This window comes from Dermochelys coriacea, chromosome 21 (assembly GCF_009764565.3).
Source record: "Dermochelys coriacea isolate rDerCor1 chromosome 21, rDerCor1.pri.v4, whole genome shotgun sequence".
NCBI classification, from domain to species: domain Eukaryota; kingdom Metazoa; phylum Chordata; order Testudines; family Dermochelyidae; genus Dermochelys; species Dermochelys coriacea.
The window spans coordinates 13,815,726-13,839,600 of NC_050088.1; the positions used below are offsets into that span (position 1 = coordinate 13,815,726).

Consider the following 23,875-nt stretch of genomic DNA (forward strand, 5'->3'; position numbering starts at 1 on the left):
ACTTGATGTCTTTGAATCATGATTTGAGGAGTTCAATAACTCAGCCAGTGGTTACGGGTCTGTTACAGGAGAGGGTGGGCGAGGTTCTGTGGCCTGCAGGAGGTCAGACTAGAGGATCATGATGATCCCTTCTGGCCTTAAAGTCTATGAGTCTATTTCTTAAATGGATTTTATCTGGATAGGCTTTAAAGTAATTTTTCTCTATGAAGATGAAGATTCCAGAAAATAAGCCACTTAACCAATGGACTAGTTCCAAAATAGGAAAATGACTGTAAAATGCCTCATTTCTCAGAAGGAAGTGCACATGATGAGACTGAACCCAAGTTATTTTTAATTTTGCTCATGGATATTGAGTGACTGTTTTTTCCAGTCAGCTATTTCTGTAGGATTTTTGCATCAAACTTTGTAAGTGTGAAAGTGGGGGTGGTCAGTTTGATTAATTCTCCATGGGGCAAGGTAGATTTTTAAAGCTGAAATCTAACCAACTAGATTTGCAATTGGATAAGTGTTCTAGTCAATATTAGAATGGAATTGAATAGGAGAACTCCTTTTATTCAGTCCTGGGAGCATTTGCTTTCTAAGTTAATGCTAGATTCATTTCAGGTCAACTCTTACAATGATCTTGGATAGTATTTCTCAGATCTGGACACTTGATTACTCTTAACCTATCAACGCTTTATTAAGTTACCCAGGACTACATCAGTATTCAGTCAACAGTTCATCGACTGTGTGTAGATGCAGCCGAAGATCTGGGCATGTACTGAACGCACCAATACAGGCCTGCAAGCAATTGTCATACGCGATGGGTGAGGCTTAGCAGTTACACCAAGGAACAATGCAAAGCACCAAGATTTCTTTTTACATTTACTTATGACATCAATCATCGCTGGATTAAAAACTGGCGAACTGGTAGGTCTCAAAATGTAATTGTAAATGGGGAATCGTCACTGAGGAGGTCGATCTGTTTCCAGTGTGGTCCCCGCAGGGATTGGTTCTTGGCCCTACACTATTAAATATTTTTGTCAGCGACCTGGAAGAAAACATAAAATCATCACTGATAAAGTTTGGAGATGACACATAATTGGGGAGTGGTAAATAATGAAGAGAACAGGTCACTGGCACAGAACAATCTGGATCACTTACTAAACTGAGTGCAAGCAAACAATATGTGTTTTAATATGGCTAAATGTAAATGTTTCCATCTAAGAACAAAGATTGCAGGCCACACTTACAGGATGGGGGCCTCTATCCTGGGAAGCAGAGATTCTGAAAAAGATTTGGGATTGGGGTGGATAATCAGCTGACCGGGAGCTCCCAGTGTGGCCAAAAGAGCTAATGTGACCCTGGGATGCGTAAAGAGGGGAATCTTGAGCAGGAGCAGAGAGGTGATTTTACTTCTGAATTTGGCACTGGTGCAGCCACTGCTGGAATCCTGTGTCCTGTTCTGGTGCTCACAGTTCAGGAAAGATGTTGATCAACTGGCAGAGGGTTCAGAGAAGAGCCATGAGAATGGTTAAAGGATTAGAAAACCTGCTTTAGAGTGAGAGACTCAGAGAGCTCAACGTATTTGCTTTAACAAAGAGAGGGTTCAGGGTGACTTGAGTACAGACTACAGGTATCTTCATGGGGCTCATATATTGAGTAATGAGCTCTTCAGTCTAGCAGAAAGCTATAGCACGATCCCATGGTCTCTGGCCAGTGCTATGCAGGAGGTCAGATTAGATGATCACAATGGTCCCTTCTGGCCTTGGAATCCATGGAGCAGTTCTTTAGTACTTAACACATTTACCACACTTACAACTTCTTGAAGAAATGCTCTGTGTGTGTTTGTGTGTGTGTTAGGGTTGCCAACTTTCTAATCCCACAAAACCAAACACCCTTGTGCCGCCCCCTGCCCCTTCTCTGAAGCCCCGTCCCCTGCTCACTCCAACCCCCCTCCCTCGGTCACTCGCTCTCCCCCACCTGCACTCACTCGCTCATTTTCACCGAGCTGGAGCAGGGGGTTGGAGTGTGGGAGAGGGTGCGGGCTTTGGGGTGGAGCCAGAAATGAGGGGCGGGAGGGGGCTCCAGGCTGGAGGATTGTGCCAAAGGGTTCTGAGTGTGGAAGGGGGCTCCAGGTTGAGGCAGGGGGTTGGGAAGTATGGGGGTGAGGGCTTTAGCTGAGGGTGTGGGCTTTGGGGTGGGGCCCAGGAAGAGGGGTTTAGGGTGCAGGAGGGGGCTCTGGGCTGGGGCAGGGGTGCAGGGTTGGGGGCTCTATGTTCTGGGAGGAGGTTCTGAGCTGGGGAAGGGGGTTGGGGCATGGGAGGGGGAGCAGGGTATGGGTTCTGGGATGGAGTTTGTGTGTGGAAGTGGATTCCAAGCTGGGGCAGGGGGTTGGAGCACGGGAGGGGGTGTGGGATGGAGTTTATGTGTGGGAGTAGATTCCAAGCTGGGGCAGGGGTTGGGGCATGGGAGGGGGTTCGGGGTATGGGCTCCGGGCGGCGCTTACCTCAGGCGGCTCCCAGAAGCTGCCAGCATGTCCCTCTGGCTCCTAGGCGGAGGCATGGCCAGGAGTTTCCGCATGCTGCCCGTGCCTGCAGGCGCTGCCCTCACAGTTCCCATTGTCCGTGGTTTCCGGCCAATGGGAGCTGTGGAGCCAGCACTCAGGGTGGGGGTGGCATGCAGAGCCACTGTGGCCACCCCTAAGCCTAGGAGCTGGAGGGACGTGCTGGCCACTTCCGGGAGCCATGCAAAGCTGGGTAGGGAGCCTGCCAGCCCTGCGCCAACCGGATTTTTAATGGCCCAGTCAGTGGTGCTGATCAGAGCCGCCAGGGTCCCTTTTCGACCGGGTGTTCCGGTAAAAAACTGGACACCTGGCAACCCTAGTGTGTGTGTGTGTGAGCACGCCATGAACGTATCGCTATGTTCTGTGTTTTAAAAGTTCTGAGAGATTTGAAGCAGGGCTGTGGTTTTGGGAGAGGGGACACGGATGGGGTAAGGGGGCCGAGGCTGGGTGTGGAGTCCCAGGCTGGGGCCAGCAGCCAGGACCCCACATGCAGGCCGGGAGCAGAGCTGTGGGCACGGGGCCAGCAGCTGGGACACCGCGCAAAACCCCCGCACTCTTAGTTCCCTCGCCTGTGTCGAGAGCAGCATCAGGAGGAAGGACAGATTATTGGCGATCGCGGGGAAGTGTCAGCGTAGGACTGTTAGATTGGAACGGGCGGGCATAGGAGGCAGGGTCTTCTCTCTCGAATTGCCTCCTCTCTTGGCTAATGGTGCAGGAGCTATTGATTTCAGGCTCCAGGGCACAGCCAAGCTATTTACTCAGAGCTAAGTGCAGAGACTTGCCGAATACCTGAAGTCATGGGGTGTTTCAGGCTCTCTGCCCCGCTAAAACCTCAGGCCTCTGCAGAGAGGGTGAGGCTATGCTATGTTTTATCAACCATTTTTTCCCCCTTGGGATCAATTTGCTGCTTTTTGGTTAATGTTGGTTCAGCTGATTTAGTATTTTGAAAAGAAGATCTGTAGCCGTGCCCAGAGTCATCAGAGCTGGAGGGGCAGAGCAGGGCATGTCCTCCTGCCAGGGGGAAGAAAAGGAGTCACCAAAACCACCCTTGGCCCTCAGTCTCTGTCCTCCACCACTACTCTTCTGCTTCTCTGCCCCCACCTCTCTCCACCTCTGCCTCTCTGATTGTCCCTTTAAAAGGGCACCCGAAAGGAAATTAGCCATTGCAAAGCAGTGAGTAATATAAAGAGCTACACAGCCATGCTGAGGTCAAAGCTCAAAATGGCCTTTGGTTGGCAAAGGGCCCAATGCAGCAGGGGGCTGAGTGCACTGTTGTGCACCCTCTCCTCATACAAGAACAAGGGGATTCTCCGTGAAATTGGAAAAACAGCGCACTTGACGCTGATTAATGGAAATGCTTTTTCACGGAGCACATCACTAACCTGTGGAACTCATTGCCGTAAGATATCATAGAAGCGAAGAGCTTAGTAGGATTCAAAGAGGGGATTGGATGTTTCTGTGGATAATGAGAACACCCCAGCTACGTTAGGCAGGATACAAGAATCAGAAGAGATATCAACCTCCTGCTTCAGGGCATAATCCAACCGTTAACTGCCAGGGATTAGGAAGAAATTCTTGCTCGTGGCAGGTTATTCCATAATTCTCCACCATGGGGTTCCATGCACCTGTCTCTGAAACAAAGCTGTAGACTAGATGGACCCCTGGTCTCATCCTGCCAGGCAGTTCTGGAGTCCCATTGATCTCTCTTGTGCAAAGGGGTCTGTTGGATGAAAGTAGCTGAGGCCCACTCTGCAGGACCAGGAGTGACTGAAAATCCAGGCTTTGGGCTGTAACTGCCTGTCTTGGGGTCCAGAGGGGAATTTACCCCATTTGCTGCATTAGGTGACATCATACGTAATTGACCCTCCCCCGCCCCCACCAAACCCTGGTGAGGATCCTGTCTCCACTCATCCCTTTCGAGTCTCCGCTCTTTTATTCACCCAGCGCACGAGCCCATGCTGCCAGGAATCAAGGTCTTGGTGACACACCTGAGCACCACGCGCCAGGAACAGATTTGCACCTTTCGGCCTGGCTGCCCCTCTGGCAGGACAGAGGTGAGGAAGGGCCAGATCTCAGGGTGAGCTCGCAATGTCACACACTGAAATATGGCCCGGCCGTCACTTCGTGTGAACAGAGGGGCAACCGGTCAGATTTCAGTGGTGTTATGGCCAAGCAGCCCGAGTAACTCTCCGGACTGCTCCAGCAGCGGCTGGACGGATGTAGGACAGGACCACTGCTTAACAGTGACCAGTCCACAGACCCCCGGCTCCGGGGAACATTGAGCAAATGCAAACACCTTGGGAGCAGGGGTGTTCGCCTTGCCTGGCACCACTGCAGCCCATCGGCAGGGTCCTGGGCTGGATGGGCCATTGGTCTGAGCCGGGATGACACACGTTGCCACCAGCTGGCTGATGCAGCTCTCTCTCCTCTGCCAATTTCCTGGCACTGGCTCCAAGGATTGCTACGGCAGGAGCAACTTCGCCTTCTCTCGTAGCCCTTTGCATGCTCAGGGCCAGACTCTGATCTCACTCTCCTGGCAATCCCATTGAAGCCAGTGGCAATGCTGTGGCTTAATTGCGGTCTGCGAGCCAGGAACCACCCCCATGGTTTCAGAGCAGTGCACGGGGGGTGCATCCGAGATGGGATCCCTCTGCACCTGGGTTTTCAGAGAAAGGAGGGGTTGGGTCTCAGATTCGCAGATCCCAGATCCCCAGGTGGGTGCCCATCTCCAGTTCTCCCAGCTGGTGTACGGCCAGGGGAGGCACCTGCCCCGAGCAGGGCTGGAGATGCGGCTCACCAAATCGCCCTTTGTGAATCATTGCTATATTTGGCCTGGCAGCCACGTGGCTGCAAGTGCCTGCCAGTGCACTCCTGACAGCTGCTGGGAGAGGCCAGAGGGAGGCAGGCAGGCAACAGGGAGAGAGTCCTGACAATCAGAGGAAATTATCTGGCTGATCACTGGGCCCGGAGCCCCGGCTTCCGAATGGCACCGAGCATGAGCACAGCCTGCCGCTGGAGCTAGAGACAACCGCATTGGAGCAGCTCCAATTCTGCACCCCCTGGGAGCCAGCGGGCCCTGCCCAGAGCTCCCACTGAGCTGGGATAGTCCAGCCAGCATGCAGACAGACACTGACAAGGTACATGCTGCATCCTGAAAGTGGGGTCGGCAGCACCTTGCCTTCCAGCTCCTCTCTGGGATCCATTTTCCTCTACTGCACTTCATCTGAGGGAGAAATGGGGTAATGTGGCCTGTTTCTCTGGGGAGATTCCCCCTCCCCCAGAGCCTAGTACTTTAGGGACTCGGATGCAGGTGGGGCTGGTGTGTGGGAAGGTCCCATGATGCCTGTGTGCGTAGATTTGGTTTAGTGCAATGTTTACATCCCCCCCGGATGTTTGTAAGTACAGCCGCAGCGCGGGGGGAGCAGCTGGTAGGTGATGCTTCCCTGGGCCAGTGTAGGAGAGAATGGAGCCATGCCACTGGCCTCCTGCGGGCCAGCAGGTTCCTGAATCCTGACCTACCCTACAAGGCTTGCACTGAGATCCCATGGCAGATAAGGCCAGATAAGGTCTGGCAGGCTAGAGACCTTGGAGGGAGGCTGCTGGGAGGGCGGGCTCATTAGCACCTGCTTGTGGAGGCGGAGAAGCTTAATGTACAGCGCCTGGCGTAATGGGGTCCTGCTCTGGGACGGGGGCTCCTACGTGCTCCAGTACTATAAGCGAGAATCTAATCTGGCTCTCCCGCTGTCTGGAGGGGCTGATGCCGTGCCTCGGTCCTAGCTGGATGTTTGTGAAGGAGTGTGTTGGCAGATCCCAGCCCATGGGGCAGGTAGGAGCCTGGGAAGCAGTGGCAAGCAGGTGGGAAGGGTTTCACTGTGTCTTTTTTCCCATAGGTCACAGACCTGGATTGCAGGCACAGCTCTGTGGGGCAAAGGCTGGGAGAGTATCTCGTTTACTGCAAAGTGCATCGCTCGGCCTCCATTTGTTCCAACAGACTGATTCTCGTTCACCATGTCCAGGCAGGTGAAAAGTCCCCCAGCCCTTCCTAGTGCTACTGGCTTTGCCGGGTCCCTGAAGGGGTGCGTTGTGGAAGGGCACCGCGTTCCTCTCTGAGCCCATGGCTTTGCTGTGCTCTGGCACCCATGCGCTGCGTCAGATGGGATCCACTCATCTGTGGGCTACGAAGCTGTCTGGGTGGCTGGTTGGAATGAACCGCAGAGAGCCAGAGGCTTTCATCTCTTCGGGGGCCTTATTGGTTTAAAGGACACTGTGTAGCCCATGGAGTGGGGAGCGCTGATGTCAGCAATGCAAGCTTCAGCGTAACCAATGACTCGGGGCTGCGAGGTGAGAGCAGGCATGGGGGAGCCTGCACCCTGTCCCAAGCTGCCTGTCTCTGACGATCGCTCCAATGGGCTGTGGGCAGCTATAGCGATGTAATCTGCTGTCCGACCGATCTACAGCCCCAAGAGAGACCCCAGGGAGGTCGTCTAAGCAAACCCCTAGGCAAGGCGAATTGGCCTCTCTGGAGACGGGCGCGTGGCTGAAACGGGCCACCACCATGATGTGCGAGGTGATGCCCACCATCAACGAGGGCGACCCCCTGGGGTCGCAGCAGGGCCCCGACTCGGAGGCCAACTTCGAGCAGCTAATGGTGAACATGCTGGACGAGCGAGACAAGCTGCTGGAAACGCTGCGGGAGACCCGGGAGACTCTGGCCTTGACCCAGAGTCGGTTACAGGAGACCGGGCATGAGCGAGACCAGCTGCAGAGGCAACTCAACTCTGCCCTCCCACAGGTAAGGAGAGCGGCCCCGGAGCTGTGCCGGGGACGAGGGAGGGCCAGGGCTGGGGACCTTGGCAGGACTATGGGAATAGGGTAGATGTCTCTGGGATTTCCCCAGGCTCCTTGCTAGCACTGCTTCACAGCGAGCGTCCAGGCTAGCCCGGTTTGGGCTGCTGCAAACCTGACTGCCTGGTGCTTAAAGCCAGGATGGAGCCAGGAAATGCAGCTCTGCCAGTGGTGCTTTGGGAAAGCGGGGCGAGGCCCACAGGGCAACATTCCCAGAAGCGGCCTCTCATTCCGAGTGCCTGACTTTCGACACCTTGGGCCTGATACTTCCAAAGTGCTGAGCACCCGCAGATCCCATTGGCTGCAGTTGTAGTGATGGTGGCTCAGCACCCCAGCAAATCAAGCGTTAGGTGGGTGAGGTTGGTCACCCGGGAATCGAGGCCCCTTTTGGACGCACTGGCCTTAACGGGGGTAAAGAGACATCCCTGAAGGCGAAGGCCAGCTGCCCGCTCAGTGGGGCCGTTCACGTTCATTATAACCCTTCCTCAGACCCTCGCTTCCCGGTCTGTAAGTTCCCCAGCGCAGGTCGCTCCCCACTGATGGCTTCCTGGAGATTATGCGGGTGGGGAGGGCGGATTCTGCTGTCCCAGTCCCAACAGCTGGGTCCCAGCTTTGGGTCGTGTATCTCTGAACCAGAGCTACTGGGGTTTGGAGAGCGAACGTTAGTGTTCTCCTGCTCACAGCCTTTCCCATCCCGAGGAAGGATGGTCCAGTGGTTAGGGCGCTGACTTGGGAGAACTGGGTTAAAATCCCTGCTCTTCCACAGACTCCCTGGGCGCCCTTGGGTGAGTCCCTTAGTCTCTCTGGCCTTAGTTCCCATCTGTACAACGGGGATAATAGCCCTGCCTCCCACAGCGGGAGTGTGAGGGTAAAGATTGGGAGGTGATCAGCTACTACGGTCATGGGCGCCATAGAAGTGCCAATTATCACTCCTCTGCACGGGGGTGGGGTGGGGCGGGGCGGGGCGGGGCACTGGTGCTGAGCGTCAGAGGCATGTCACGCCCTCAGCACAGGGCAGCGAGGGGCCAACTGTGCTCACGAGCCCAGAGACTTGGCTGCTGTGACCCCCAGCTTTGCCCTCGCCATTGGGCCAGCTTGGCCACTAGCTGAGGGTTTAGCCACTTGGCAGGTTTCCCTGTTTTAATCAAATGTCCCAAACAGTGTGAAGCCTATGGACTGGCTGGAACTGAGCATGGCCGGACGTGAGCCCAGTGTTGCAGGGCTTCGTCACTACCCCCTGTCCCCGCCAGCCTGCAGAGAAGCTCTGCCTGCAGCACATTGCTGGAGCTGCTGGTATCTGTCCCTTTCCAGCCACAGAGCTGAAAGAGCCTTACAAAGTAGGTCAGGATCATTATGCCCTTTGTACGGATGGGGAAACTGAGGCACCGAGTGGGGAAATGACGTGTCCATGGTCACCCAGCTGGTCAGTGGGCAGAGCCACAAATGGGACCGAAGTCTTCTGAGCTCCAGCCCAGTGCTCTATTCACTAGGCCACGCTGCCTCCATTGTGTTGGGACCTGAGCACCTAATTCAGAGAGTTCTAACCAAATTCTCCCTGAGCCTCGGACTGATCAGACGTCCTCCCTGGGGTCTCACTCAATTCATTAACATGGCTGGTTAAAAGGCAAGAGTCTCACAAAAACGCAGGTGTCTCGGGGAGATAAATATGGTTAGTGGATATTTTTGTAGGCCCCAAATATATATTTAATATCAACACCCAGTACTTTTATTGCCTTTTCTATCCATAGTCATCAAAGTGCTTTACAAACCAGGTTGGTATCGTTATCTCCATTGTGCAAATGGGGAAACTGAGGCACAGAGCGGTGAAGTGATTTGCTCAAGGCTACCCAGCAGACCAGTGACCGAGTTGGGAATAGAACCCAGGTCTCCGGATTGCCAGTCCAGTGCCCTCTCCTTATGACCCTATAGCGGTTGTTCTGCTGGGCACACCGCACATACGGTACATAGGGAGGCTGCTGTTCTAGGTAAAAGAAATTGGCCATCTGCCACCAGATGACTTAAATCTTGGGGCATAGTGAGGTGTGCGGTGCAGTCAGTCCTGGCTGCAGATCCTGGATTATAGAATTGAGAAGATCAAGCGAAAAGTTGGCAGGCGAGAACAGTGGTTAATATGCACGGTCTGAGGAGGGAGAAAATGAAGCTTGTTCCTTGACTGGTGGCCCCTCCCGCAGACTGCTGGTCTGGCTGATGTTTGACACCCCTGATGTCGGATGGTGTGTTTGGCAGGGCTCTGGGGATGGCTGGACAAGGACCTTTGGGGCTGGATGAGGAACTTGTCACCCCTGCCTGGGGATCTAACATACTGGCTGACGTCTCAAGATGTTTAGGATAATCCTGAGAGGGCAGTTTGAAGGGGCAATAGCACTGCTTCACCTGTGGAACCCAGGAGCATGTTCCCTGCCCTGGGAGCAGGACTGGCCTCTGGGGCAGCGTGTTATAACTCCATAGCATGGCCCGTTGCAAAGCGGGGTAGTTTAAAGCGTCCTAGGGAACTGCGGCTGCAGGGTCCACACCGACACTTAGCTCGCAGCAGGCTAGTGTGGGGGTAGATTTGCACCCCAGCTTGCTGCGAACTAAGCGTATGTGTAGCCAAGCCCATGGGCTAACCTTCCCCTACACTCCTGGTAGCAGCTGGTGGTGAAACTGAGGCACAGAGAACAATGTGGTTTGCCCTTGGTGGTCAGGGCTGAATTGTCAGAGTTCCTGTCTCCAGTCCCTCGCTCTAACCGCTAGACTCCTTGGCCTCTCCCTATCGACTCAGGAGGGCACTGTCTCTGCTGGAGCACAGGCACTGTGCCAGAATGGACAGCCAAGGTGAGCCAAGCTAATGATGTAATGGCTGGATCTTTGCGGTGTCTGCCGTTCCCCCTGGCTTCAGAGGCAGCACCTCTTGAACTTGGGGCATTAGATCCATGATTAGCCAGGTTAGAACATCCTGGGGCTCTGTCAGCTGGAAAGGCTGCTCCACACCTGGGGAAAAGCTGTCAGGGCATCTTCCACCTAACAGCACAACTAGGGCTTAGGTCCTGGGTGATTTTTCGGGAACTCTAGGAGGTTCCTACCCCCAACTGTCCTGGCTCTGCTGGGTTCCAGGTGTGTGTCAGTCTGTACCTGGCTTCCAGATTATGGCTGTCCACCATGACAGGGCCCCACCAGCTTCTCCTCTTGGGCTCCTGCTCACCTGCTCCCCACCAGTGGCCCCCACAATTCTTCACTCCCTGGAAGAGGAAATGGGGATGTGGTGGTTCTTATTGTCCTTTTCACCAGTAGAACTCAAAGCGCTCTCCAAAGGAGGCCAGCATTATTAGCCCTGTTGTACAGATGGAGAAACTGAGGCACAGAGGGGCAATGACTGACCTGAGGTCACCCAGTAGGCCTTCCTTCCATGGCCCTGCGTTACCCGGGTGGGTGAATGAACACAAACCTTGCTCCCCCACCCCTGACCTCTCCACCTCCTGAACACATGCAATGGGGACACGTGGTTTATTTTTCTTTATTTTGGGCCTGATCCTGAGACATGACCTCAGTGGGAGGCACAGGTGCTGAGCACCCCTCACGATCAGACCCTGGGTGCGACTGAGAAACATGGACCGTGGCACTGTCCCGCTGGCACCTGCATCTGTGTGGCAGCATCTCCTTGACAGTGCGTCAGGCCTGCTAGGCCTTGCCTGTGCTCTGGTGGAGATGGAGGTCTGGGGGGATGCCATGAGGGTCCTGCCGTCCCATTGCGGTGTTCACCCTTTGCACGGGATGCCGTGCGATGTCCGTGGATCTATGGCTGTTCTGTTGGGCGAGAGAAGGCCCCCCCGGTTGTTCTCTCAGTTGCCGTGGCATTCGGGATGCTGGCACGGAGCTCTGCCCTGGGCCCCTCGTGCCGGGAGAGTTGAATTTCAAATGCTGGAAAGCCAGGCCTCGTGGAGTTAGGGGGACGCTTCCCACACAGCGCAGCCCGTGCAATCTGAACTCGGCTGCCGTGCGTGTGGGGCACGAGGAGCTGGGCCTAGAGTGGCAGCACAGCCCTCCCTGAGCCAGCCTGCACTATCGGAGCCCAGCCCAGCTCCCGCTCCTGCCTGTCCAGCCCAGGGGGCCTGGCCGTGCCCTCTGCAGCACCCGCCGCGGCGGAGGCAGGGACTCCGCCCGGGATTCTCTGGGGGACTCGGAGGCAGGGCTCAGAGTGGGTTGGTTCGGGTGCTGGGATGGGGGTGCTCTTACGAAGCGTGGGGGGGGGTGTTAACCACCCTCGTCTCCTAAGGGGGCCACAGCTCCAGGGTGCTGGGGATCCTGGCCTGCGGCCTCACTGCTCCCTGGCTGGTCTCAGGGCTGTTCCCTGCCCGCTGCGGGGTCTCCGCGCGAGTCCCTCTGCCCAGCCTGTCACTGGGAGCCTCTGTCCTTCGGCGGCTGCACCTCACCCTCCCCGATCTCCAGTGGGGAGCAGAGCATGTCCTCCTTGGCCGGCCAGGGCACTGCTGCAGGGGGAGGGGGAGCCGTGCTCTGCACCCTTTGGGGGTGGCTTAGGCTCTGCCTAGACACACGAGAGTAGCCTCCCCTCCCATCCTAGAGCAGAGCAGGGGCCCTGGGCTTGGCCTTCTCCGGCTACCAAGGACTGTTCCTCTGTCATGCGGGATACAGAGCGGTGAAACTCCACCTTCTTTGGAGCCCAGTCCTTCACGCTCGCTAACGGCTCTCTCCTGTCTGGTGGTCCGCACTGCCCCTGAGGTGTCTGTCAGTGGGTCACTGAGACTTGGGGCCCTTGGCATGAGCTGGCGTCTGGCCTGCCAGCACCGCACCGTTAATCCCTCCTCGTTGGCCCCTCGAGCAACGTAAACCTGGGAGGGAAGAAGGGCGTGGCAGGTTCTCGGGCTGACGCTATGTTAACCATTTGCTTAAATCGAGGTGGTCCGGAAGCAGCAAGGACCAGTTCAAAGCCTGGAAAACGGCACCCCCCCACTCCTGCCTTCAGCAGGGATCACCCCTCAAAAACATCCAGCTCTGATGCCTGATCTCAGGGGGCTCCACCCTTCTTGTGGGTGCTGAGCGCTGCCCAAACTCCATCTCTGAGGCTGTTCGCCCTCGGGCATGGCTGGCAGCTGCTTTAGCAGTGGGGTGATGATGCTCATGGAAAAGCCACGAAGCTGCATTCTGGATGCAGCCTGAGCTATAGCGATACGCGGTTAGTGCCGGTAGGTGGTGCTCCAGTCTCATCAAGATCCCGGAGGCCGCTGGCAGGTGCTGTGAAGGGGGCATCTGGTTGAACCGTTGCTGCAGTGGTGAAGGGCACTGGCCTGCAGTCAGCTGGAGTCTGAGCTGCTCAGTCCGTTTGTCTGATTCCTTTGCTGTCTGCTATGGGGGGCTGCTTAACCCTTTCCGAGCTGGGTTCCGCTCACCCGCTGACCACGTCACAGCTGAGCTACTGTTGCTTGTTATTTCATTTAAATTCATGGCGAGAAAGCTCATGCCCAGAGCTCTTGGCAGCATGGCGGCTGATCTATGCATGCTTTGAACTGTATGCCAGATCAGCTGGCACCCTGGGCAGCGTGGCAGGCCGGCTCTGCCGGGAGGTGTCCGGGCAAAGGGCAGCACCAAGGGTTGGTTATTGCGGGACGTGTTGAGGACAGAGTGGCGGGTCGCACTGGGATTCACCCTGTGCTCTGGCATAGCCGGAGTCCTGGGCAGCGTGGCAGTGACGGGCAGGCTTTGCCAGCGTGGTGTGAGGGCGATAGTGGGCTGTGCATGGGCCTTGGGGGGCATCGTGGGACATAGTAAGCCTGATCTGGATGACACAGCAGGCAGGTGGGATTGGAACATGCCCACGCAGCATGGTGAGCTGTATAGAACATGCCTGTATCCCAGGGATGGGTGGGAGTTATTGGGATGGGGAGCCCCACAAACAAGCGCTGTTCGGGTGTGACTGGAGGGCACAGCTGGCAAGGGGTCCTGGGATGTTCCTGGCACCTGGGTGCACAGTGGGCAGACAGCTTGCAGGCCATGGGGAGCCTAGACCGACCTGGGACCTTGTCACTTTCTAACCTTGGCCGGTTTTGAGTTCAGGTGTGTCCAATGGATGTTAATGGACTGAGCTGCCCCATGGAAGGTGAATGCCGGGCCATGTCCCTCATTCAGCTGGCTTGATGCGCTGTCCAAACCAGTCGCAAACAACGGGCCCAGCCACCCGTGTGCATGGCGGGTCTCAAAGCACGCGACCCTCGGCACCCCCGGGGGCCTGCTGCTAGCGTTGGCCAGGCCGGCTCTGGGAGCTGCTACAGTCAGCAGGGGCTGTGCGTGCTCAGCGCCTCCCAGCGTTTGGCCCAGACCTGGTGCGGTACAGGAGGGGTTTCCTGTCTGTGAAGCCACAGGCACTAAAAGCACCAGGGAGGGGCAGCAAGGTGGCTGCAAAGCTGTCTGGACACTGCTAGGCTTTGCAGAGATGGCCCCTCCCCTGCAGGGATGTTTTGCTGGACCTTGCAGAGCCATGCCCTGGTCAGGGAGGAGTTTGCTCTCTGCTGTTCAGATCTCTGCCTCTCCGCCGGCCGGGGAGGGAGTCCAGCCTGGCAGGGGGAGCCTGCTTGAGTCCCCTTTGCCTCCACGCTCCTGTCCCCTCCTGCCTTGCAGGCTCGGCTCTCTGGGTTGCAGAGCAGGGTGTTGTCATGGGCCCATCTGTTCTCTGGGCTGGAGCAGACGCAGGGACTGGGCTGGACGCCTAGGAGCAGCCCCAGCCTGTGGGTCAGGGGAGGGGCTGCCAGTGGAGAACAGGGCTTGCTACAGCGCTCGTGTGAGGGGGGATTGTTCTCTCTGCAGGGCACCTGGGGCTGTTCTGCTCCCACTTATTAAAGGTCTGGAGCCCTGGGAAGGAGCCCTGGCTCTGACCTCCTGCCGGCAGGGAGAGATGCTGATGCCCCCTTGGTATCCTGGCCCATGCACACGGAGCAGGGCTGTCAGCGGCCCCGGTGGAGGGGCAGGCTTTGGCTCTGAGTCTCGCCTGTGTGAAGGCTCATGGGTCCTCTTCCACCAGTGCTCGGTGCGTTGGGGAGAGTGGAGAGCGGGGCTTGGGGACCAACCCATTGGCTACAAGGTGTAGGGCAGGGAGAGTGGGGCCTGAGGTCCCTGCATGGCTGGAGCTCACCGATCAGCCAGGGAGCACAGGAGGCTTGAGACATTTTGGCCCCCTCACTGGCTCTCTTCCAGCATCGGGACCCCTGACCCTCATGCTCCTCCCCCTCCTTCCCCCGAAATCCCGGCGCCAGGGATTTGGCTCCATCTCAGCAAAGACCTTAGATCCTGGGGAGGCGACTTGGCTGAACCTGGTGTGATAAAGCCAGGGCCACGCTGCCCCACAGGCTTGGGCCAGGGCTGGAGGCTGGCAGCTGGCTCACAGTTTGCGGGGACAGGGGCCTCTCACCCTTCAGTGGGTACTGCATGCTGGAAGAAACACAGGAAAATGCTTCTGGGGAAGGGCCCTGCTCCATAGTGCTGGACTGGTCCTGGATCCCACAGGAGCCTGGCGCTTCATGCCAGACTGGGGAGCGAGAGCTGGACTAGCTGACCACAGCCTCTGATTGCGTCCAGCTGACTGCCTGAGCTCGGCGCCCCATGGTCCTTTGTGCCCCCACCCTGGCAAACCTCCAGCTGGCCTGTGGGACCCAGCCCAGACAGCTGTCCACTACGCTGCATCCCCATCCTCCGCTGAACAAAATGCTGCCCCCAAACATGAGTGGGGCAATGCCCCATCACTCTCCTCCTGGACTCCGAGCCCTCTCCCCCAGCTGGGCGAGGGGCCGCTGTGTCCATCCATGGTGGGCAGCTGGAGCGAGAGCATCCCAGGTCACCCTGATGGCGAGGGCTGCCCACCCCACAGGCTGCAGCAGCCACTCCCGGATTAAGGGGCTGTGCGGATTTACTTGCCATTCTTGCTCCAATTCCGATTCCTCCATATCTCTGCACAGGGAACATGCAAGCGAAGCAGAGCAAACTAGGTCACTGCAAAGGGCCTCTGTGCATCTGTGCGCTCCTCCGGGTTCGTCCACTGGGTCCCCCCGCTTGCGGCTCCCCATCCCAGCCATGGGGCTGGCTCCCTCCGACCCTGGGAAGGGGAACAATTAGCTCAGGCAGCAGATGGGGCATTTCTGCGAGCTCCAGAGGCCTCCTCCTGCCGAGTGCATTGCTGATCCTTTCCCAGCGCTCCGTCCCCTGCACAGATAGGCAGGCTCGACGCGAAGCAGCTCCCCGGCTGCCTTCGGCTCGGAGCAGTTCCTTGTGCCTGGACTTCCAGTACCCTGGGTCTCGCTAACCTGCCCCCCGCCCCGGGGCTAGCGCCTGCTCTCCCCCCAGGCTGGCAGAGCCGTGGATTTACAGCTCCAACGGGAGATGATTCCCTGGCATGAATGCAGGGAACAAATCCGTAACGATTCATCTGCCCAATGGGACTAATTTCAGCATGTACATGTACCAGGTAAGCGGGGCTCCCCACCCGGGAAAGGTGCCACAATAGCTGCACTTCTGGAATAGTGGGATTCTGGGCTCTTAGGGCCCAAACGGGACATCAGCCTCATCAATGGGCATCAGTTCTAGTGGGTAAACCCGCCGATTTCCCCCGTTGTGCTCAGAGTTCCTTCTCTGCCAGGCTCCATGTCTGGAGGGGAGACAGGCTGCGAGAGAACCCCCCTCTTGGACCATGCTGGGCACAGACAACACCTTCGCAAATGTCAGGATGGCTGGAGCCCCCACCCCAGGGTCTCTGGCTGTGTTTGCAGCCCCGGTGCTGCTGCTGGCCAGGGAGCACCAGCCCCCAAGCCATGTCGGATACATTTAGAGAGCCCTTGGCTTGTGACGTTTTTGGGGAAGGCCTTGGCTCTTGGCAGTTTTATGGTGGCCCTTAGCTGGTGCCATGTTCAGGGGGTGGCACCCTTGGCTGGCACCGCATTCAGGTCGGGGGGACCCTTTGCTCTTGCTGCATTCAGATGCGGGGGGCACCTGTGACTTGCGGTGCAATAAGGTGAGGGGGAGTCTCTGTTCTGCACTGTAGTGAAGAGTGGGAGCCCTTGGCTCACAGAGGGGTCAGGCTTGCCATGGGAGCTTGCTCTGTGGTCAGGTAAGGTTGAGGGGGGGCAGGCTGGCTGCTTGAATTGACCCGCAGGGCTAGGGGAGTCTGCGTTTGTGGGTGCTCATTGAAGGCCACAGCCAGGACATTAGGCTGGGGGTTCCCAGGCAGAGCAAACCCCTAAGGCCCTATATGCCCTTCCTAGCCAGTGGGTGCGCATGGCCCTGGCTCTCCCTGGGGCCCACTGTTGCTCCCCCCGGCTGTGACAGCGGCCGCTCTCTGCGGGTGGGCGTGCTGGGCACAGCGCCCGAGCTACCTGTGTTCCATACACCAGGATTGTGCTGGGAATAGGAAATAAGGGGAATCCCCCCGATAGGCAATATTGATCTGGGACATGCTGCCCTGCCAGCAGCAGGGCTGAGGCTCCGGTGCCGAGCTGCAGGTAGCTAGCAAGTCATGTCAGGAGATTGCCACGGCTTCAGCAGGAGGGTCAGAGATGCCTACGTGCTCGTGCCCTGCCCTGGCTGCTCTTATAACAAGGGCGTGTGAGGCTGGCAGGAGACATGTTGCTGCCCTGAGCCAGAGCGGGACAGCTGGGTTTTCTGCTTGCTCCCAGGTGTGCTCTGCGAGGAACGAGCAGCCTGCCTTCCCACGCAGGAATTCACGCTCTTGGCATTCATCCCTGTGGCTGGATTGCTTGTTTGGGGCTGGGGGTGGTCTCTTCGAGGAGTTTGTGTGTGTATAAGGTCAGGGTGTGTTTTCTGTTCATAGGGGGCAGGGCTGGGGTTGATGGGAGGATGCACCCCATGCAGACAGGGTCAGGATGGGGCGCATGGGGACTGTGTCAGGGGGTGGGTGGGGCCCCTGTGTCCCCTGGCCCCTCCCAGGGGCTGAGATGCGATCCCTTTACATGTAGTCTCCCTGCGCCTCTGTGAGGTGCCTGCGATTGTCACTAACTGCGTGGCTGCCCCTTGCTTCGGGGCCAGCCCCGGCACGAAGCTCCCAGATGCCACGTGTCGGAGCCCAGGCAGCGATCTCTGCCAAGGGGCCGCCAGAGTGTTGGAGTCATTTTCCTAATCCTCGCTGGCATGCCATGGCCCCCAAAAGGCCGAATTGCTGTGTGATTTCCCGGGGAGGCTAAGCTCCCTTAATGCTTCGTACGTGATTTATTTATTCATGTGTGACTTCATCAGGCTGAAAACACTGGTTTCCAAGCTCCGGCCAGGCCTGCCTTTCCGTGCCTTCCTGGGGCTAATGACTGAGCGCTGATGGCCGCCCCTCTCTGCTCCTGCAGCCTGCACCGCTGGCTTCCAGGCAGAGTCCGTTCTCTGCGTGCTTTTGGAGCGAGGCCCTCTCCCTGTGTCAGTCTGCTCCCAAACCCCTTGGGTTCCTGCCCCAGGCTTCCCCTTCCCTGTGTCTGCAGACCCTTGCAGGCTGTCAGACTTGCTCTCTGCATGTGTCTGTAGCAGGGTCCCTCACGTACTAGCAGGCTCCTGGTTGAGCCCGTTTGCTGCATATACGTGCAGTGGGGCATTCAGCTTCCTGCCGGAGCCTTCTCCCCACAAGCAGTGACATTTGGGCCCAGCATGGGCTTGTAGGTCCTGCCCGAGCTGAGCCTGCTCCCCCAGCTAGCTGCACCTGGGCCCTCTTTGTGCTTCGTTCCTGGGTCTAGAGTTTATTCCCAGGGGCAGATCTGCCATCTGGAAGTGGACCTTTGCTCCTGCAGGCACCCCGCGTACAGCCCAGAGTCAGGCCTTTGTGTGGGAATTAAAGGGCAAGTTGAAAAGACTGCATTGCTTCTTGTTTTGTTCTGTGCCCCTAGCACAGCGGGGCCCGGGTCCATGATTGGGTTCCTAGGGGCTGCTGCAATCCAAACAATAAATAATCCTGATCGCCAAAAGTCCCTATCTCCAGTTGTTTTACGGTAGATTTCCGGTATCAGATGAGGCCCCTGGTGCACCTAATCCTAGGGCTGGGTGAAAACTTGGTTGCAAACAGTGTTGTATGTAAGACGCAGGAGGTCATTGTCCCGCTTGGCTTGGCACTGGTGAGGCCTCAGCTGGAGTCCTGTGTCCAGTGCTGGGTGTCACACGTTAGGGAAGATGTGGACACGTTGGAGAGAGTCCAGAGGAGAGCAACAAAATTGACAAAAGGTTTAGAAAACCTGTCCTACTGCTACAGGGAAAGGTTAAAAACACTGTGTAGTGCTGAGAAAAGAAGACGGAGCGGGGAGCGGATAGTCTCCAAATATGTGAAGGGCTGTTAGAAAGAGGACGGGGATCAATTGTTCTCCATGTCTCCTGAAGGTAGGACAGGTTAGATATTAGGGAAAACTGTCTAACTCTCAGGGGAGTTAAGCTCTGGAGCAGGCTCCCAAGGGAGGTTATGGAATCCCCGTCCCTGGAGGTTTTTAAGAGCAGGTTGGATACACACCTATCAGAGACCGTCTAGGTTTAAAGAAAAGGAGTACTTGTGGCACCTTAGAGACTAACAAATTTATTAGAGCATAAGCTTTCGTGAGCTACAGCTCACTTCATCGGATGCATTTGGTGGAAAAAACAGAGGAGAGATTTATATACACACACAGAGAGAACATGAAACAATGGGTTTATCATACACACTGTAAGGAGAGGTTTCAGAGTAGCAGCCGTGTTAGTCTGTATTCGCAAAAAGAAAAGGAGTACTTGTGGCACCTTAGAGACTAACAAATTTATTAGAGCATAAGCTTTCGTGAGCTACAGCTCACTTCATCCGATGAAGTGAGCTGTAGCTCACGAAAGCTTATGCTCTAATAAATTTGTTAGTCTCTAAGGTGCCACAAGTACTGTAAGGAGAGTGATCACTTAAGATAAGCCATCACCAACAGCAGGGGGGGGAAAGGAGGAAAACCTTCCATGGTGACAAGCAGGTAGGCTAATTCCAGCAGTTAACAAGAATATCAGAGGAACAGTGGGGGGTGGGGTGAGAGGGAGAAATACCATGGGGAAATAGTTTTACTTTGTGTAATGACTCATCCATTCCCAGTCTCTATTCAAGCCTAAGTTAATTGTATCCAGTTTGCAAATTAATTCCAATTCAGCAGTCTCTCATTGGAGTCTGTTTTTGAAGCTTTTTTGTTGAAGTATAGCCACTCTAAGATCTGTGATCGAGTGACCAGAGAGATTGAAGTGTTCTCCAACTGGTTTTTGAATGTTATAATTCTTGACGTCTGATTTATGTTCATTCATTCTTTTACGTAGAGACTGTCCAGTTTGGCCAATGTACATGGCAGAGGGGCATTGCTGGCACATGATGGCATATATCACATTGGTAGATGCGCAGGTGAACGAGCCTCTGATAGTGTGGCTGATGTGATTAGGCCCTATGATGGTGTCCCCTGAATAGATATGTGGACAGAGTTGGCAACGGGCTTTGTTGCAAGGATAGGTTCCTGGGTTAGTGGTTCTGTTGTGTGGTGTGTGGTTGCTGGTGAGTATTTGCTTCAGATTGGGGGGCTGTCTGTAAGCAAGGACTGGTCTATCTCCCAAGATCTGAGAGAGCGATGGCTCGTCCTTCAGGATAGGTTGTAGATCCTTGATGATGCGTTGGAGAGGTTTTAGTTGGGGGCTGAAGGTGATGGCTAGTGGCGTTCTGTTGTTTTCTTTGTTGGGCCTGTCCTGTAGTAGGTGACTTCTGGGTACTCTTCTGGCTCTGTCAATCTGTTTCTTCACTTCAGCAGGTGGGTATTGTAGTTGTAGGAATGCATGATAGAGATCTTGTAGGTGTTTGTCTCTGTCTGAGGGGTTGGAGCAAATGCGGTTATATCGTAGCGCTTGGCTGTAGACAATGGATCGAGTGGTATGATCTGGATGAAAGCTAGAGGCATGTAGGTAGGAATAGCGGTCAGTAGGTTTCTGATATAGGGTGGTGTTTATGTGACCATCGCTTATTAGCACTGTAGTGTCCAGGAAGTGGATCTCTTGTGTGGACTGGTCCAGGCTGAGGTTGATGGTGGGATGGAAATTGTTGAAATCATGGTGGAATTCCTCAAGAGCTTCTTTTCCATGGGTCCAGATGATGAAGATGTCATCAATGTAGCGCAAGTAGAGTAGGGGCATTAGGGGACGAGAGCTGAGGAAGCGTTGTTCTAAGTCAGCCATAAAAATGTTGGCATACTGTGGGGCCATGCGGGTACCCATCGCAGTGCCGCTGATTTGAAGGTATACATTGTCACCAAATGTGAAATAGTTATGGGTCAGGACAAAGTCACAAAGTTCTGCCACCAGGTTAGCCGTGACAGTATCGGGGATACTGTTCCTGACGGCTCGTAGTCCATCTTTGTGTGGAATGTTGGTGTAGAGGGCTTCTACATCCATAGTGGCTAGGATGGTGTTTTTAGAAAGATCACCAATGGACTGTAGTTTCCTCAGGAAATCGGTGGTGTCTCGAAGATAGCTGGGAGTGCTGATAACGAAGGGCCTGAGGAGGGAGTCTACATAGCCAGACAATCCTGCTGTCAGGGTGCCAATACCTGAGATGATGGGGCATCCAGGATTTCCAGGTTTATGGATCTTGGGTAGCAGATAGAATACCCCAGGTCGGGGCTCCAGGGGTGTGTCTGTGTGGATTTGTTCTTGTGCTTTTTCAGGGAGTCAGCACAGGGGGCTGGACTTGATGACCTCCCGAGGTGCCATCCAGCCCCACATTTCTATGATTCTGGGCAAGTGCTTGAAGTTGCTTGAAATCTCATCTTGTAAGGTGTGTGGGATCATGTGAAAATGCAGCGTTTCTTGTTTGTTTGTTTTTGAAAAATGGCATTTGGGTCTGAAATTTGTTCTGGCGTTGGTGTGCCTTTCCGGGATGCCGCTCAAGGTCATTTCAAGAAGAGTTTCGTTACGTGGTTGAAGTTGCATGGTATTTCTCTGCTTCTGCGACTGGCTGAGCTTCTCCCATCACTGGAGAGGCTCAGCAGAAACTTTGATTCCCTCTGTAGTCCTAGAAACAAGGAGAGAGTTTTAGCAAAGGGGACAGGCTATAGGCACCGACTCCATGGGTGCTCTGGGGCTGGAGCACCCACGGAAAAAAATTAGTGGGTGCTCAGCCAAGCTCCCCTGCCCCCCCGCCCCCCTCCAAGCACACCGCATCCTTGCTCCTCCGCTTACCTCCCAGCGCTTCCTGCCCGCCAAACAGCTGTTTGGTGGCACTTAGGACTTTCCAGGAGGGAGTGGGAGGAGCGGGGACACTGTGCTCAGGGGCAGGGGTGTGGACTTGGGGGAAGGGTTTGGAATGGGGGCGGGAAGGGGGTGGGGACTTTGGGGAAGGGGTAGAATGGGGGTAGGCCGAGGGCTGTGCAGGGGTTGGGATGGGGTCGGGGTCGAACAGCTACCGGGAACAGTGGAAGTCAGCACCTATCGGACAGACGTGTTATTTCAGTGTCCGAATCACACCTGAGCAGGGGAATTTTGGAAAGTTTAAAATACTCCCTATTCCTATAAGCCCTGAATCAATATCCAGACTCTTCTCGCTTCCTCATTTCCTCTCTGGTTTTCATGTAGCTGATCAGTAGCAGCATCACCAACCCCAAGCGTTCAAATTTCACGAGTCAGGCCCCACCAATCATGAGATTGACTTAAAAAATCACTGTTGATCTTTTTCTTTGCCATCTGGTTTGTGAGCCTTCAGGGTGCGCTCAGGTCATGTTTTCAAGCTTTTCTCTGCAACCAGGACTAGGAAGAACACAAGATGAGACACTCGGGTCATCACCAGCCTGCAGGAGTTGGGGTTTGAAGAAAAAATCCCAATGACAGTAGAACCTCAGAGTTACGGACATCTCGGGACTGGAGATTGTTCCTAACTCTGCACAAAACCTTACGGCTGTTCTTTCAAACGTTTACAACTGAACATTGACTTCATACAGCTTTGAAACTTTACTGGCCAGAAGAAAAATGCTGTTTTTAACCATCTTAATTTAAATGAGACAAGCAAAGAAACAGTTTCCTTAGCTTGTCAAACCTTTTTTTTAACTTGTATATTTTTAGTAGTTGATGTTTGACACAGCACTGTACTGTATTTGTTTCAGTATTTTTGTCTCTGCTGCTACCTGATTGCGTACGTCCAGTTCCAAACGAGGTGTGCGTTGACCGGTCAGTTCGTAGCTCTGGTGTTCGTAACTCCGAGGTTCTCCTGTATAGTGAGAGACAGGAAGCGTCTCTTTGGCCTTGTCTCTCAGTCTAGCCCCCTGGTTTTTAGCCCCCGTTAGTTTTTAGCCAGCAGAAAAAGCCAGCCTTAGTCTCCTGTACAAAAGGGTTGAAGCTGGCTCTCAGAGTGCAGGGCATTCTGTCTGCAGCAGCTCTCGTGGATCTAGGTCTCTTAGAATTAGGAGCAAGCAAGCAAAGTATTGAGACCCAGGACCTCAGGTGCCTCAATCCCTTTAACAGGGGTGTTAGATACCTAAATCCCTTCAGGGATTTGGGCCTGAGCCTCCAGTCCCTTTGGCCCACATTCAGTGAACAATCCATAGCAGGCCTGAGCCACAGCTAGCCCCACTCAGCCGAGTATTGTGGGGAAGTTCTGACTCTGGGGATCCCCAAGGGCAGGTAAGCCAGCTATCCGGGACCCCAGTGAACTGATGGCTCACAGAGAGCTGCCCCCTCCCCCCCCGGTTAGGATTGCCAGGTGTCCAATTTTCGACTGGAACGCCCAGTCGAAAAGGGACCCTGGTGTCTCCGGTCAGCACCACTTACTGGGCTGTTAAAAGTCCGGTTGGCGGTGCTGTGGTGCTAAGGCAGGCTAGTCCCAACCTGTCCTGGCTCCCGCTGCGCCTCGAAGCAGCCAGCATGTCCGGCTCCTAGGCAGGGGGGCCCAAGGGGCTCTGTGCACTGTCCGTGCCCCGAGCACCAGCTCTGCACTCCCATTGGTCGGGAACTGCGGCCAATGGGAGTTGCGGGGGCGCTGCCTGCGGGCAAGAGCAGCACGTGGAGCCTCCTGGTCCCCCCGCTTAGGAGCTGGACCTGCTGGCTGCTTCGGGGCACAGCACAGAGCCTGCCTTAGCCCCACTATGCCGCTGACCAGGACGGCCCAAGGAAAGCCTGCACTCCAACCCCAAGCCCCAACCTTCTGCCCCAGCCCTGTTCCCCCCCCCAACCTGGAACCCCGTCTTGCACCCCAAACCCCTCATCCCGGCCCCAGCCCAGAGCCTGCATCCCAGCCAGAGCCCTCACCCCCTCCTGCACCCCAACCCCCTGCCTCACTGCACAGCCCCCTCACACACTCCAAATCCCTCGCCCCCACCCCACAGCCTGGAGCCCCCTCCTGCACCCCCAGCCCCACCCTGGAGCCCGCACCCCCAGACAGAATCCTCACCCCCATGCCCCAACCCAGAGCACCCCTCCACCTGAACCCCTCATTTCTGGCCCCTGCGGAGCCCGCACCCCTGCCCCAGCCCAGTGAAA

General features: G+C 55.7%; 1 protein-coding gene across 5 annotated transcripts in view; it reads left to right on the plus strand.

Moving 5' to 3' along the window:
* The window catches only part of PPFIA4 (PTPRF interacting protein alpha 4), a 173,351-nt gene that overhangs the window by 57,199 nt on the left and 92,277 nt on the right, over positions 1 to 23,875 (plus strand). For all 5 annotated transcript variants that reach the window (XM_038380190.1, XM_043500429.1, XM_038380192.1 and 2 more), the window contains exon 2: positions 6,436 to 7,337. In XM_038380190.1, the coding sequence (XP_038236118.1) occupies positions 7,101 to 7,337 (237 nt within the window). In that variant the 5' untranslated portion in view covers positions 6,436 to 7,100. The remainder of the gene's footprint in view (positions 1 to 6,435; positions 7,338 to 23,875) is intronic.